The sequence below is a fragment of the Pleurodeles waltl genome, chromosome 10 (assembly GCF_031143425.1).
Source record: "Pleurodeles waltl isolate 20211129_DDA chromosome 10, aPleWal1.hap1.20221129, whole genome shotgun sequence".
NCBI classification, from domain to species: domain Eukaryota; kingdom Metazoa; phylum Chordata; class Amphibia; order Caudata; family Salamandridae; genus Pleurodeles; species Pleurodeles waltl.
In genome coordinates this window covers 892,747,237-892,763,100 of record NC_090449.1, presented here as the reverse complement: position 1 = coordinate 892,763,100, position 15,864 = coordinate 892,747,237, and the positions used below count along the sequence as shown (strand labels likewise).

Genomic DNA, 15,864 nt, shown 5'->3' with positions numbered 1-15,864 from the left:
TCATTTTGTCCTCTGCCCCCCTCCCCGCCGCCCTGGCTTCTGCTGTAGAACTGCTCCTACACCACCATTAACTTAATCTTGTCTCTTTTTGTCTTTTCTTCACCTGCCTTCTGCAGATGTGTTTGATAGTCTGCACAGTACCTGGCTGCAGCTAATACCTTGTCTATAGGTTCCTGTTGCCAGCATACAAAAGATGTTTGTAAGTGCGTCTGAATGGGCTTTTGTAGGCCATATACAAATATAGTTACAAATGCTGGCATTGCCTCCCCTAGTGGATTTTTCACCCCACTGCTTTACTGATATACCTGAAGGAGACAATCATAGTAACTGTTTACACTCTCCTTTTTCTCTTGCTTCATATGTATTATTTTTTACCAATCTACCTTTTCTCCTGGCACCTTTCCTTTTACATATTCTAGTACCTTTTGCTTGCCTTCTCTACTTCTTCTCCTGGTTCTCCCCATTTTCCCCCTCTGTGGCTCCTCTGTTGGCCACCCTACCACTTTCTTGCAATCCTCCCATAGGTCTCTTGGTACTATTATATTAAACAGTGTATCCAGGTCTTTCCAAAGTAACCCTCCCATTGCCACCATCCTATTCAGTTCTGTGTACCACGTGTAGGGTTCCTTTTGCAATTTTGGAAAATCCTTGGTGAATGAAAATAAGTCACTTAGAGTCCAAGGTATATGGACGTAAGATGGTATGGGATCGTCTTCCCCTATAGATAATGTTGGTACTTCTTTTAGTGGCAGTATTTTTACTGTCTCCGAATTTGTTCCTGCTGCTAGACCTGTGATAAGCTGTGCTGTGTTGATGCTCTCCATCAACTCTTTCCACTTATGTAACTTTAGTATTTCATAGTGCAGTTTCTCCGTCAATTTAGCATTGTCCCAAGAATGTAACTCTATATCTGTAAAGCTTAACTGAGAGGTGTCCCAGCTGTACTCCTGTAGTAGGTGGCCTGTGCTTTTGGTGTGTTGTATGTATTTCTGATGTACTTGAGGAGCCTGGGCTATTAGTTCTGCACGTGCTAAGGTCATTATTTCTTCTCTGTATGCCCTGTTATTATCCCTTTCTACCTCTGCAAGTGTCATCCTTTTATCAGTGAGATCTGTCAGTATGGCACGACATTTTGCGCTGTCTGATTTGAGAAACTTTTTCTTCGGTAATACAGGAGAGCTGCGCAGTGTATTCCCCTTTGACTGGGTGTCTGACATGCTGTCTTTCCTGCGCCCTGGTGTCTCTGCAGCTTTCTGCAGAAAGTTGTTCAGGAGGTCAATATTGCGTTGTGTATGGTGTGCATAGATACATAAGTCCTCTATGACCTTCTTCACTTCCTCAAGTCGCATGTCTCAATCCCCAGAGGTCTCTTCGAACCTCTGCATCCAATTTGTTTTTAACAGGGATGGCTCTTTGCCTCCCTTTCCCTCTCTGTCTCCTAGTAATTGTTCGCTAATCTTGCTCATTTTTCGTGCAGCATGGGCTGCTTCCTCTTTTATTTGCTGCAGAGACAGACGGTCTGTTATAGCTTCGAGTTCTGTTCTTCGTGCTTCCTTTTTTACCAGGAGCTCTGCAGAGGCACGGGCTACTGCCTTCTAAGCTGAAGACAGCTGAGGAGGTTGGGTCCCCGTCGCTGAGCACTCAAGCTGTTACTTTTTCTCAGTAGCAACTGTCTTGTTGCTGTTCCCTAGCCTCCCCATCAATATGTCTTCTATGAGTGGGTCCTCCTCTTTTGTCCCCTGTGCACTTACCATAGGACGAGATGGGAACGTCCCTACTACTTCAAGTTTTTTTTTCTCTCCATCCCTCCAATTTTTCTTTCCCTTTTTTCTCTGAGTAAAATCCTTTTTTCAGTTCCAACAACTCTTTATACACTTTCTCCTTCACATCGCTAGTCGCACGCAAATCACGCAACACTGCGTCCCACATCCAGAATGCGTCCCATTCTAAGCTTCTTATTTTCCTCCCTTTAAGAATCAACATCTGTCACAAATATGACAACTTATTCATGTCATATGTTCCAGTCTTAGGAAACTTCAAGTCTGGTCTCCTGGCTGTCAGCTTATGCCACTTGTCAAGAAACAGTAATCTCTGAAGCCCTTGTTTGACAGCTACTTGATGCGCTGGGGAATCCTTAGGCGGGCTGGGTTTTTGAGTATCCAAATTTTCCTTACTGAGAGGGTTCCCCATGACTTATCTGCAACTGTCCCTTATGACGCTACACAAACAATCCAGTTGTACTTGGCGTGGAGGGAACAAAAGGATGTCGGCAGGCTGTCCTTGCTGCTCATTCCCAGCAAAACATGAGGGAGCAGACAATAGGTGTCTCAAGCAATCAGATAGTCACCTGCCAGCAGCATTTGTTAAAGGTGAAGCAGAGAGCACATTTCAATTTTACCACACTGCACTTTGGTCTTGTTCACAGTAAGCATCCACAAGTTGGAAATAGGTAGAGGCCAAAGGTGATGTCTTACCGGCGTCCTTGTATGGCCAGAGAGAAAGATGACAGAGAGGTAAGGAAAGAAGTTTAGAATTCCACAAACTTGCGATCTTGCCCGAAAGCAGTTTGCCGCTGTATGGTGTTTAACCCTGGCCCAAATCCATGGGCGGGAACACACAGGTGAGGCACCTGCAGTGAAATCTACTTACATTTACAATCAGACCAACATAACACAAAAGCAGGGGGCTAACCCTGAACCATGACAGTGCCTCCTACCCTTTGCACTGGGAATTCCTAACAGTAGATTACCTTAGGCAGGAGCCACAATGTGAGGGAAATAATCACACAATTTGTTATTACAATTGCAAGATGGCAAAAGGTATCTGCCATGTCTGTTATATTTTCTACGTTGCGGTCTCTACCGGGTTCATAATGATAATTCGAAACATAAATTGTGGTCCTGGTATGATAGCAGCCTCAGTCAGTCAGTCTCTACTGTGTACCAATATACCCTATTTTATTTCTGCAACCTCTTCTACCAGGAACCCGCACACATTCACCCTCAGGCTTACATTTTCAACTCATCCATAACATGAAGCACAGGCAACCGTCAGCAATACAGTACACCACACCGTATGTGACACAATCAGGAGTCACGCATACTTCAAAATAACGCACAATCCACCAGTGGCATGCAAATAAACACAAATCTGTATAAAACAAACAATAATCACAAAATTTCAATACAATTGATAAAACAAAAATCATCAATAAACCCGGGCACCTCCCGCCCGCTCCACTGGAATGGAGAACTACCACTCAAGAACACCTGGGCACCTCCTGCCCATTATACTAGGGTGGAGGGCTACCACCCCTTCTGGCCAGAATATTTCTCCCCAGCCCCTCCGGATGGGTACACCAGTGCCTTGCACCCCAACCCCTCCGGCTGAGGACACTGGTGTCACAGCTCCTCTGGCTAGACAGCACCTAGCAGCTGTCTACAACACGCAGTCCCACCGGCTGGTGTTAACCACAAAGGTCGTCCGTACCAAATATAAATTATAAAGAAAAAAAAAAGGAACTAAGCACTGAAAAGGAAAGAGGGGGAGGAAATGCTCCAATGAGAAGAAAATAATAACATTAATACAGAATTCTACGAGTGGCAGATGGCCACCAACGGAAAGTCCGAAGCAACCAGTGAAGTGGGGGCAGAGCTATTGGCATGCAAATGATGCCAAAGAAGTTTGTACATTTCATTGGTTCTTGACATTGATATATGATTATTTCTTCAGAATTGCAAGAGGTGTTACTGTTAATTCTTCATAACGCACCATATATAGTAAAATAAAGCATAGACATGGAAATTACATAATATGTCCTACGTGTCATGAACAAGTGGAACAGCACGTACACAGGATGGTACATTTCTAAAGAAATATTTCTTCAGCTAGCATGCAATGATATTTCATGGAGGCTGTTTTAATAGAAAGCCTTGCAACATAATGCGTTCCAAGCAACGGTAAAATATCAGTAACCATAGTTCATACTGATCATTAGCTGTTCAACAGAAACAGGCCTAGTTGTTATTGGGTATCACAGGGCCCAACAGGCCCAAAATGGGTCCCGGGGAAAAGCGATTCCACACTGGCAGCTTGGTAAATCCTTAGACATAAGTACCATGTGGTAACACCTTACCAGGACCATGACACTATGAGATTATGAGATTAATATAGTGGGGAATAACCATGCAGACCAAGTATTACCTGACAGAATTATCCATGGTATTCCCTTTTCTGTGGCTATAATCACTCTTATTTATCATCTGCTCAGTGCATGGGGGCTGCTGCAGGGTGAGGAGCAGGAGGGTGGAAGGGTGGGCATGGTGATGAGGGCAGAGGCTACTGTAGTCTGGCAGGGAAGAGGATTGAATGCTCCGAGTGTGCCATGGGTGAGGGTTGGCCGGTAGCAGGAAAACTTTGAATTCCATATGAAAATTCTGCTCAGTTTATAATCTGGAACTATATAGATTTGCAGGAAGATGGCAACATTTAAACCTTCCTGGAAAACAAATCCGGATATAGCAGAGCTTTTTATAATGAAAATGCCATCATAATTTGTCACCTCTAAGCATGGCATCAGAAGGGACAAATGGATTTTCTTACAGGACAAGTAGAATTCGGAAGCTCTGTGTCCATTGATGTTTTATACAATTCTGCACACTGCACCTGGCACTGTTGATGCCAGATACCAGAAAACCATAAGAGGACATCAAACTACCCATCCACACTGTTGTCACTTCAAATTTAACCTGGACCAGAGTGAGTTTTTTCAAGGAACAGTTTGTTTGAAAGTGACAATAGAGGGCTGGAGGGAGGTTATAGGAAACACACCCTTCCAGTTCCAGATGCAACTTTAAGTTCCTGTGATCAGAACATCTTTGAATGTGTAAACTGTTTAACCTTGAGACCATGATAAATAAAGTTGTTCTGTCTGTCAGGCCTTTAAAAACTGGAAGGCTACTCGATACAGAAGGGAGCACCAATGGACACACTATAAAATGCAGCCTTGGAGACAACCCCCCTGGAAAAGTCAGTCCATCCTCACAAGCCGTTGCCCATAAGGACAGACCTTCTGAAACAACATCACAACCAGCTGAAACTTCCCAACCTCAATGAACTGTATCTTGTGATTTCGCACTAGAGTTTGTGTACCTTAGACTGTCTGAGGAGTATAGGCTAATCCTGCGTGAAGCACGAAAACCTGTTATACGGCAAAGTGGAACTAGTGTGTTCACTGCTGCTTAAACAAACAGAATCCTTAAAGGCGCTGGTGCTAGATATCATCTGTTACTTGCTACTGTTCCAAAAGCCAGGATTAGCATACACTTTCATTGCAAAACAAGGAATATACTTCTTTGTCTGCAATTCCTGTTGTTAAACCCTCAAGGTGGGTCTTAAAAGAGTCTACCAGTCCCCACATGGGAATACTGTACTTACAAGACTTATGGGGGCCTCTTTTTGAGTCGTCCCATTCTTGTACTTCACAGTATCTTTCATGGGTGGGAACATTTCTATTGGCAGTCTATTGCAGGCACTACCAGTAGAAGAACCTTTCACTCACGTACACAGGCATATAGTTGTATTGACAACAAATCCCCACTTCCTCTCTAAGGTTGTTTCCCCATTTCATGTAAGTAAAACAAAAGAGTTGCTAATTTTCTACAGCCACAAATGGTAGCGTAATGTCACATGTACCCTTCCACCTCCCTAGAAGCAAGCAGAAGCTTCAGATTCTATTTTGCATTTGTACAGTGCACCTATACATTTTTACTTTTCTGGTTTGCTTACTCCACTTACTACACTAACCCAGTGGGGCCATCTTGATGGGTTGGACCCATCCCCCAAAAGAAAGCTTAAGATCCTTCATTTTGAGGCACTCGCTTTGCATTTGGCAGGTCAAAAGTGCAGAGTTGTTTAATACCATCAGTCTTAAGTTTCTGCTAACCAAGATATCCATGTATACTAATTTTGAAGGGATTCTCTTGAAGGGGAATCCTGCCACTGAACATGGTGCCATGGTATTAGTCATTGGCGTTGTAGGAAAGTACCATCTTTTTGGCACTTTTTGCCTGCTGTCAATATGCTTTGACTGTTTTCACTGGGAACCTGCTAATCGGGACCCCAGTGATTGTGCTCTCTCCCTCTAAATTTGGTTGCTTAAGACTTTACATACCCTACAATTGGCATACTGGTGCCCCCATATAAGTTTCTAGTATATGGTACTTAGGTACCCAGGGCTCTGGGGCACTAGGGGTTCCCCATGGGCTTCAGCATGTATTATGCCATTCAGGGGAGCCTATGCCAAATGTGTCTGCAGGCCTGCCATTGCAGCTTTAGAGAAAAGGTCCTTGCACACTTTCACCACAGGTCACTTCACCAGGCCACTGTAAGTCACCCCTGTGGTAGGCCCTCCCAGCCCAGAGGGCAGGGTGCAGGTACCTGTGTCTGAGGACACCCCTGCATGAACAGAGGTGCCCCTACGAACTCCAGGCCCATTACACTGGACTTTGTAAGTGCGGGGAAGCCAGTTTAGCAGCTACATAATTTTAACTCCAAACCTGGGAATGTTGGGTATCAAACATGTCGGAATCATACCCCAATACTGTTGCCAGTATTGGTTGTATGATTTCATGCACTATGAGACTCCTTAGAGGACCTCCAGCATTGCTCCTACTAGTCTTCTGAGGTTTCCCGAGCTGACTGCTGCTGCCACCTCTCAAACATGTTTCTGCCCTCCTGCTGCTTGACCAGCTCAGGCAGCGGAAGGCAGAACATAGGATTTCCTGTGGGAGAGGGAGGTAACACCCTCGCCCCATTGGAAAATATGTGTTTACATGGCTTGGGAGGGGTAGCCTCCCCAAGCCACCAGTATGCTTTGAAGGACACATTTGGTGCCCTCCTTGCATAAACCAGTTTGCACCAGTCCAGGGACCCCTAGTACCTGCTCTGGCACGAAACTGGACAAAGAAAAGGGGAGTGACCACTCCCCTCTCCATCACCACCCTAGGGGTGGTGCGAAGAGGTCCTCCAGGTGGCCACTTGATTCTGCCATTTTGAATCCAAGGTGGGCAGAGGCCCCTGGGAGCATCTGAGTGGCCAGGTCAGGTAGGTGACGTCACTGCTTCCTTCTGATAGGTGGTCACCTGACTAGGTGGCCAATCCCCCCTTCCTGGGCTAGTTAGGGTCTCCCTCTTGGGTGGGTCCTCAGATTTGACGTGCAAGATTCCAGTAGGACTCCTCGGTATTGTTTATCTAATCTTCTGGCCACTGAAACAGCCACTGGACTCTACAGGAACCAACAATCTGCAACTCCAGCGATGACTACACTTTGCAACATTGTTTTTCCCACTCCTTCCAGCAACTGCAACATTCCCCCGGCTGTGCATCTTCTGAGGTCGGTGAGACTCCAGTCTGCACCAAGAAGTAAGAAGGAATCTTCCTTGGAGAGAGGGAGTCACTCCCCTGCATCTGCAGGCACTAACTGCAACAACGACCGGCTGCGTGGATCTGTTCTCCTCCGGAACTGTGTGGATCCTGCAACTGTCCAGCTTGGGAGACAGTAAGCACTTGCCTCTCCTTTGAGGACAGTACCCCTGTGCACTGCGACTCTTGCAGCTACCAAGGTTTGTTTGCTCCTCTTCTAAGGGAACTTCAGGCCTCGTGTAGCCCCAGCCCCCAGCACTTCTTCCTGCCAAGCACACTGTCCTCTCTGCTGCTTCAGCGACGTGCGACTCCTCTTCAGGTGTCCTGAGTGGGCCTCACTGCGACTCCTATGCCTGATGCCAGTGGGTTGCCTGTGGGGGCTGCCTTCTCTTCTTATTACTCTTCCGACTGCCCAGGGTCACCCAAGACTCCTCTCCTTGGGACGAGTGATTCTTTCATGTGTGATAGTGCTATGTGACAAAATTGATATTGCATAAGCTTTGCATGTCTCCTGGATAAGTCTTGGCTGCTCATCCACAGCTACCTCTAGGGAGCCCTGGATTCCTAGACTCTGCCTACACTTCACTAATAGGGGATACCTGGACCTGGTATAAGGTGAAAACACCATAGGTGCTCACCAGACACCCGGCCAGCTTCCTACAGGCAAGGCCACACTTTTCAACCAATGAATCTGAAATCCTGAAAAAGAAGGGAACTTTGTGATGGCGGACATAATGGCAGGGATGGATTAATTAGGATATGATATGGTCAGCAAGATGTCATCCGCATACAACAAAACTTTTAGTTCCCAGACAGGTGTAAATATCCCCTTTATCTCAGGGTTGTTACCGATCACTATTGCCAGTAGCTCCAGAGCTATCATGAAGAAGAGAGGAGACTGCTGGCAAGACCTGTCTAGCCCCTCTGCTGAGTTGGATCTGCTCTGAGAGAATTTTATTGCAGTTGATTTGTGTTGGTGGGTATTACATAGTGTTTGTATTGTTGTAATGAATTTGGCACAAAAGCTCATGTGGGACATAACCTCAGTAAGTAACTCCATTCCACTCGATCGAAAGCCTTCTCTCCATCAAGGGACAAGCGCATTTTCTCATCAACACATTGTTTGTACCTGCCTGACGAGATGTAATAAGGTGATTTCTCAAAGTCCGCCCTGGGATAAAGCCAACTTGACTTTTATGGATAAGAAGTGGGACCACTTTTTTACAAGCAATTTGCAAGTTTTTTTCCCCCGGATTTGTATATCTCAATTGAGGTGTGTAATGGGCCTATAGTTGGTGAATTGCAATGGGTTTGGGGAGTAGAGAAATGTATGCTTTGTTAAATTACGTGTGTATTGTACCAGTTTCTTTTGACTTCTTTGAAGGCTTCGGTTAAGAAGATTCATAGAATTCTTATATGTGATTTTGTAAAATTCCAGTGGGAAACAGTCCTTGCCAGTAGCTTTCCCAGCGAGTGTAGACTTAATGGCTTTGAGTACCTCTTCATTTGTGATACCCATATCTAAAGTATCTCTCAGAGCGGTCTTCAGCTTTGGATTTGGTATAGCATCCAGAAGCTGCATTGTGAGGGCTGTCTGTTGTTCCTCCAATGTATAAATGAGATAGTAATATGAGGTAAATTCTCTAGTAATTTCGAGGGGATTAGTCAGTAGCATTCCTCGTGCTGTGTATTCCTTGGATCGCCAAATTACCCTTGTATTGTTTGAGTTGGAGCATGAGTAATTTGCCAGCTTTCTCGCCATGTTCATAATAGTCACTTTGAAATCTCTCAAAATGACTTTCTGTGTTATGGAGGAGGACATGATATTTAAATCATGTTTTTTCTTTCACGTTGTTTAGGGGCATTCATCTGTTGGTGCAACCCTTTGTAGGTCTATGTTCCTATGTGTCTCTCTGAGTCAGAAGAGTTTCCAATCTAGCTGATGCATCATTTATCATCAGGCCTCAAATGCCTAACAGCAGGTTTGGTGAGTTAGTTTGGGTATCTAGATAAACCCCACATGCCTGTGAGATAGGGCAGGCAGGGTGCTCCCTCTGAGCAGTATTATCTAGCTGCTCAACACCAATGGCTAGCTTGCTGGCCACTTCCTTAGTGGCTCTGGGAAGCATCAGGGCTTGCTAACCCCAGAGGTTGTGCCCCAGCTTCTCCTCCCAAGACTAATTTACAACCCACATGCCCTAAATCGATGACAATTATTCAGGGATGCATTACCCACGTTTTCAAAACTTGCAGGGCACACCCTCCTGTATTCCCCTGTGAGATACCACTCTGACTCCCAAAGATTTGCGGTTTTGGCACGACAAAAACATATCTACCCTCAGGGCACTCTTAGCCATTTTCTTACTTTTGAGCAACCCATTTAATTTCCTGATGCAGAGACCGCTCCAGCAGATCTGCTGTATGCTGTGAGGAGCTACAAATTCATGCAGTAGTACAAAAAGTGCTAGAAATGGGTACTGGCACTTAGTCACTGGCTATACAAAGCTTTAGCGGAACACCTCTGATCCCTGTTACATGCTACAGGAGTGCTGGGAAGCAGAATTTGGGAGGGGCTTCGCAACTCAGAATAGGCATTGGCATTAAAATACCCTCATCTACTCTCCAGAAACAACTGTTTTAGGAAAATCCAATTCTCCATCCTCCACAGAGCATATCTCACCCCCACTGAACTGAATCAGATCTTCCCAAATGTACAGCTATGCTTCCTCTGCTGCCACTCTGACAATGCAGACCTCGTGACATCCTCTGGTCCTGCCTATCCGTAGTGCCCTATTGGCGAGTGGTTATTAACACTATAAGTGACATTACCCACTGTGAAGGACTGGACGTCTGGGAGTCCGGTGCCCTCGGAGTCTACAAGTGCTCTAAACATAACAAGGTGGCAGGTCAGTTTGCAGACCTTGCACTTCTTCTGGCTAAGAGTGCCATAACCCTGATGTTGCATGCGTAGCTGCCCTCTCAGGCTGAGTCCTGGGGGTGCACGCTGGCCCACTGAGTGGAAGCTGAAAGCACAGCGATTCAAGAGAGGTGAAAAGGAGCCTCCACTAATCTATGGTGATCCATCTTCAAAGCATCAATAAGGATAACTCCTGCCCGCCCTGAACTTGCAGCTCCACACACTTCCCTGGGGTTTATGATGGCCATGTAAATCACCGTCTAGGTTCTTAGCTCGCTGGCATCTCAACCTGGCTCATGGATAACAAATGTCCTCCGATTCCCTTTCTTAGCATGGATTCCACTGATCTGGGTGCACTTTTCCTCCATGTCTGCTCCACGAGCTAACCCGTCCAGTTAGCAGCAGCTTCCCAATCACCTACCCCAGTTCTCCTTCATGAGAGTTTGTTCATTCCTATTAAGTTCTCTTTTCCCTTTCTTATGGTTATTCCACACAGAACTGCGTCATCATGTCATGTGACTGCAACATAATATCATCCGCCTTACTTCCGAAGTCTGCAATTAATTACTCTTTATACTGCATAAAACGCCACCCGGACATTGTCTGTAATGTTTTTTCAATTAAAAATGCCAAATAAAAACTTTAAAAAAACACAGGCCTCTAAGGTGAGCCTTCTCAGTGGCCCAAATACTTTAAGGGGAAGGCAGTGAGCCTTCATTAGAGTCTGGGTACACAAACATAATTGCTTCTCCTTGTGTTCATTCTCCAGGTCTTTCTGTTTGGGGTGAGAATATAAAAGTCTGAAGATAGTGTAATTGATTGAGCCCTGCTGCTTTAATCTTGCACCTCTCCACCCTTGATAGTACCAGAGTATTCTTGAGCCCTGCTGCTTTAATCTTGCACCTCTCCACTCTTGATTGTACCAGGGTATTCTCAAGTAAAAGATGTAGAAGTGTTTTTGTGCTGTGCGGGACATGAGATGGTATGCTCTCTACCTGTGTCAGAAGCAGACGCCAGGAGTCCACCTACCTGTGATAACATATCAAGTCTTTGAGCACATTTATGTCTAAGTTATTGCTGGTATCCTGCTGTCCAGATCGATCTAGTATAAGGTCGATGATCATATTCTAGTCCACCCCTGTTACGGAGTTGTGATCAGCCAAGGGCAGTACACAATCTGTTATTTGTGAAAAGAATTTGCTTTCTGGACGTTAGGGGCGTGGACAAACTCAACAACGAGATGGTGGTTTTGTACTGAGAAATTGGTATATCTTCCCTCCGTTTTATTCCATATTTGGTTTATCCTAGCTTTCAAGTTATTATGAAGGAGAATGTTTACACTCCATTTCCTTTTAAAACATAGAATGCTTATTTGATGGTTAGATTGATTGGTGGTCCGTGACTGAGAAGATAAGCAAAACACACACAGGGTGCTGTCAAACGCTGAAGTGCAAATTGGAATCCCTTTTCACCATGTTTACTCATGCACATTTGTACTCATTACTCTGATTTCTTCCTAGTACCTTTAGAAAGTTATTTATATATTTTGGTTGACTTCTAAAGTTTGTATTGTTTTTAATGAGATTTTTATATGCATATATATGTACATAAATATATATATTTTTGTTTTACATTAGTATGAAAAAGTCAGAATATACCGAATGGATGGGTCATATCGTTCGGTGGAGTTGAAACATGGCAATAATACTACAGTGCAGCAGATTATGGAAGGGATGCGGTTGTCACAAGAAACTCAACAGTACTTCACTATCTGGATCTGCTCTGAGAACCTCAGTAAGAAGCCTTGGCACTTTGATATTATACCATGTAATTGAGCATATGTTTAAGCCTTGAAAACGAACATCTTAGAATGTTTAACTTAACTTGTATTTGTGTTTATCCACTGCCATTGTCTGACCTTGAATTGTGCTGTTCATTAGACACTCCAGCAGTGCTAAATGTTCAGCATTTGGTTTCAAACTTCCACCTCACACTTGCAAAATGTAATATACCAGCAGCGCATTGTTTTCATGAATGGTTCTGACAGCTGTCCATCTGACAGCGCTTAGGATTTTCTTCTTTGGCTATTGATGTGGGCCAATTTGAATGCTCTACAACAGGGTAGGTAGAAACATATGATTGTATTAAGAGCAGGCTTCAAAATGTCCTGCAAAGTACCACCAACCATAAATGCTTTCTCAGGATCAGGGAATGTGGGTAAAACGAATTTGGTTACATTGCTATTGTCCTTCTAGATAAATAGAAACAGACACCTTCCAGCTAAACTTCTAGAGCTACCATCCAAAACCCTCAAATAGGAAGGTCGGTTTTATGTAGTGGGACAGTGTAAGGGCACAACATTAAAAAAGTTCAGACAACCCCTATGGGTTTAGAGGCCTTACTTTAATAATCCCAATTGTTCTGTTTGTGGTGGTGTGGTCTAGCAGCTTAGGCTTATCAGAGGGAAGTGTTAAGCATTTATTGCACACATAATGTAAATAAATGATACACACACTCAAAAAGAAATTTGAGCCCAAGTTATAAAATTAACACAGCTTTTTATATAACTTTAGACATTAAGATCACTTGAATTAGGTAAGTCCTTTCTGAGTTATGGATTTGACAAGAATTCAATGACATACACTAATACCTGTTTTTAAGGTATAAGCCTTGAATGCAATAATGTTATCCTATGGGAGGAAATACATTTACTGCAAACATATACTTGTAGGCGAAGTTTGGGGGTGCCCTTTGGAACCTAAGGTGCTGGGGGGGGCAAGATCCAAAGAACCACCTGCAGTTTTAGTTTACCTGCCCTGGCACATACTAGTGCAGAGGTGATGGACAGGTTGGTAGCCTTGAACAATACCTTAGAAAGCAATGGGCACCTGAATACAAAGGCTGCAAGGGGATCTTGGGGACAAGTCTGGCATAACCCAAAGTGGGGGTTCGGCTCGTTTAGGCTAAGGGGGCGCAGTCGTTTGGCGTGAACCCGAGGGGTGGTGGCTTAGGTGCAGAGCTGTTTGACTGGTGGAGAGATGAGGCTGACCTCCTGGTACTACAGAAACCTCTTCCTGATGTGATGCTCCTCCCTCGGTGGGCCTGATGGTGAGCAAAACGGTGTACCGGGCTGATGTGGTTGGTACATGCAGATGCAGGGAGGTGGCTTCTCCATCCCAAAGGAGATTCTAGATGGTTGGCGAATTGCTGGACAGTCCTCCCAGTGCTGAGGAAGAATCAGGTCTTTGCAATTGTCAAGGTACCAGCAGCCAGTGCTGCAGGCCCACTAGCTGCATTTGATTTACAGGCCCTGGCCACACCTGGTGCACTATACTAGGGACCTACTGGTAAATCATATATGTCAATCATGGAGAAACAAAATGACCAATACCATTTGGACAGAGAGCACATGCCCTTTAGCACTGATCAGCAGTGCTGAAGTGCCCAGCGACCTAAACCAGCAAAAACTAAATTCAGCACATGTTCAAAAACAGGTGGTCAGAAGCCAAAAGACAGGGGAAACCATGCCAAGAGCTGACAGGTCTAACATGTGTTCCCCCCACCCAACTGAGAGTGGGGAGAACTACTCAACCTCTTGGGCGTTCTCATCACTAAGGCGGGTGAACATGGACAGGCCATCAGCGTTGGCGTATTCTGTGCCAGGGCGGTGTTCCACCGTAAAGTCCATTCCTTGCAGGGATATGGAACACCTCAACAGTTTAAGATTCTCACCCCTCATCTGCATATACCATCTGAGGGACCTGTGGTCTGTCTGAACCTGGAAGTGAGTCCCAAACAAGTAGGGTCTTAGCTTCTTCAGCAAACAGACCACTGCAAAAGCTCCCCTTTCTGTTGTGCTCCACCTCTATTGCCTGGGATTTGAACTCCTACTAATGAAGGCTAAAGGCTAATCTAGGCCCACTTCGTTTAGCTGTGAAAGCACGGCTCACACACCAAGCTCTGAGGTGTCTGTCTGCACCAGAAATTCCTTCGGAAGTCAGGAGCCTTGAGCACGGGTGCTGAGCAAATGGCCCCCTTAATGGTGTCTGAAGCAGTCTGGGGCGCCCCTGTTCATATAACTTGACAGGGCTGCTTACTGGAAGCCAGCTCTGTCAAGGGGGCAACAATGGTGCCATACCTGTTGACAAATCTCCTGTAGTACCCGGTGAGACCTAAAAAGGATCTCACCTCTGTTTGGGTCTTGGGGGTGCCCAAGCCAGAATGGTGTCAATCTTGCCTTGTAGGGGCGCCACCTGGCCGCTCCCTACCTAGTGGCCCAAGTACACCACAGACCCCTGCCTTGTCTGGCACTTACTGGCCTTGATAGCGAGGCCTGCACTCTGTGGGGCCCTCAGCATTTCTTGGAGGGTGGTGCAAGTGTTCCTCCCAGCTAGAGCGGAAGCCAGCAATGATGTCTAGGTAGGTGGCACTGAAGTTCTCCAACCCAGCCAGGACCTGGTTGACCAGCCTTTGGAATGTGGCAGGGGCGTTCTTTGACCCAAAGTGCAGAAAACGGAACTGGTAATGCCCCTCTGGCGTTGAAAACGCCATCCTTGCCGTAGCCCCCTCGGTTAAGGCAATGTGTCAGTTAGGTCAAACATGCTGAGGAACTTGGCAGCCCCCAACCGGTCGATGAGCTCATCAGCTCGGGGGATGAGGAGCGCGTCAGTCTTGGTGACGGCATTGAGCCCCCGGTAAACAACACAGAACTTCAGTTCAGGTGCAACAGCCGGTGGAGCAGACTTAGGTACCAGAACTACTGGGCTGAGCAAGGACAGTTGGAGTGCTCAATCCCCCCTAACTCCAGCATGTTAGGAGACTTCCTCTTTTATGCTGATTCTCACTCTATCAGTCAACCTGTAGGACTTGTGCTTAACAGGTAGGATGACCCCAGTGTCAATGACATGGGTACACCATATGTAACTTCAGGGGTGAGCAACAGCATAGGGGCAAACTGTCCCACTGACTGGCGACAGTCGCTCTGCTGCTCTAGGGTCAGAAAATAGGGGAGAGGTTCACACCCTCCAGTCACCCATCCTGCTCTTTGGAAGACAGGAGGTTGGGGAGAGGTTCACCCTCCTCTTCGATCCCATCATCAGTGACCGAGAGCATGGTCAACTATGACCTCTCGAACTGCGGCTTGGGGCGGTTCACCTGCAGGACCCTGAAAGGGTTCCTAGGAGTCTGCATGTCCACCAGGTAGGTGACATTACTCTTGTGCTTCTTCACCTCAAATGGCCCAGACCAATGGTCTTGGAGAGAACAGGGCTCTACTGGGGCTATCCCCCACACTTTCCGGTCTGGCTGAAACTCAGACTATACTCCCTTGGGAGGTAAGTAATTAACAAAATATATACACTAGTAACCAAAAACAGGTAAGTACACATTCAGAAAACAGTGCAAATAGTGAAAATCACAATAGGTTGCAATGGGCCTAGGGGGAACACAAACCATATACTAAAGTAGTGGAATGCGAAAGTCGGTTTCCCACCTAGGCAAGTATAGTGTGTAGAGGGGCACTGGGA

The 15,864-nt window shown here is 45.7% G+C and overlaps 1 protein-coding gene across 2 annotated transcripts in view; it reads left to right on the top strand.

Moving 5' to 3' along the window:
- The window catches only part of KRIT1 (KRIT1 ankyrin repeat containing), a 449,032-nt gene that overhangs the window by 216,901 nt on the left and 216,267 nt on the right, over positions 1 to 15,864 (top strand). For both annotated transcript variants that reach the window (XM_069211631.1, XM_069211630.1), the window contains one exon: positions 11,977 to 12,133. In XM_069211631.1, coding sequence (XP_069067732.1) covers positions 11,977 to 12,133 — 157 coding nt within the window. The remainder of the gene's footprint in view (positions 1 to 11,976; positions 12,134 to 15,864) is intronic.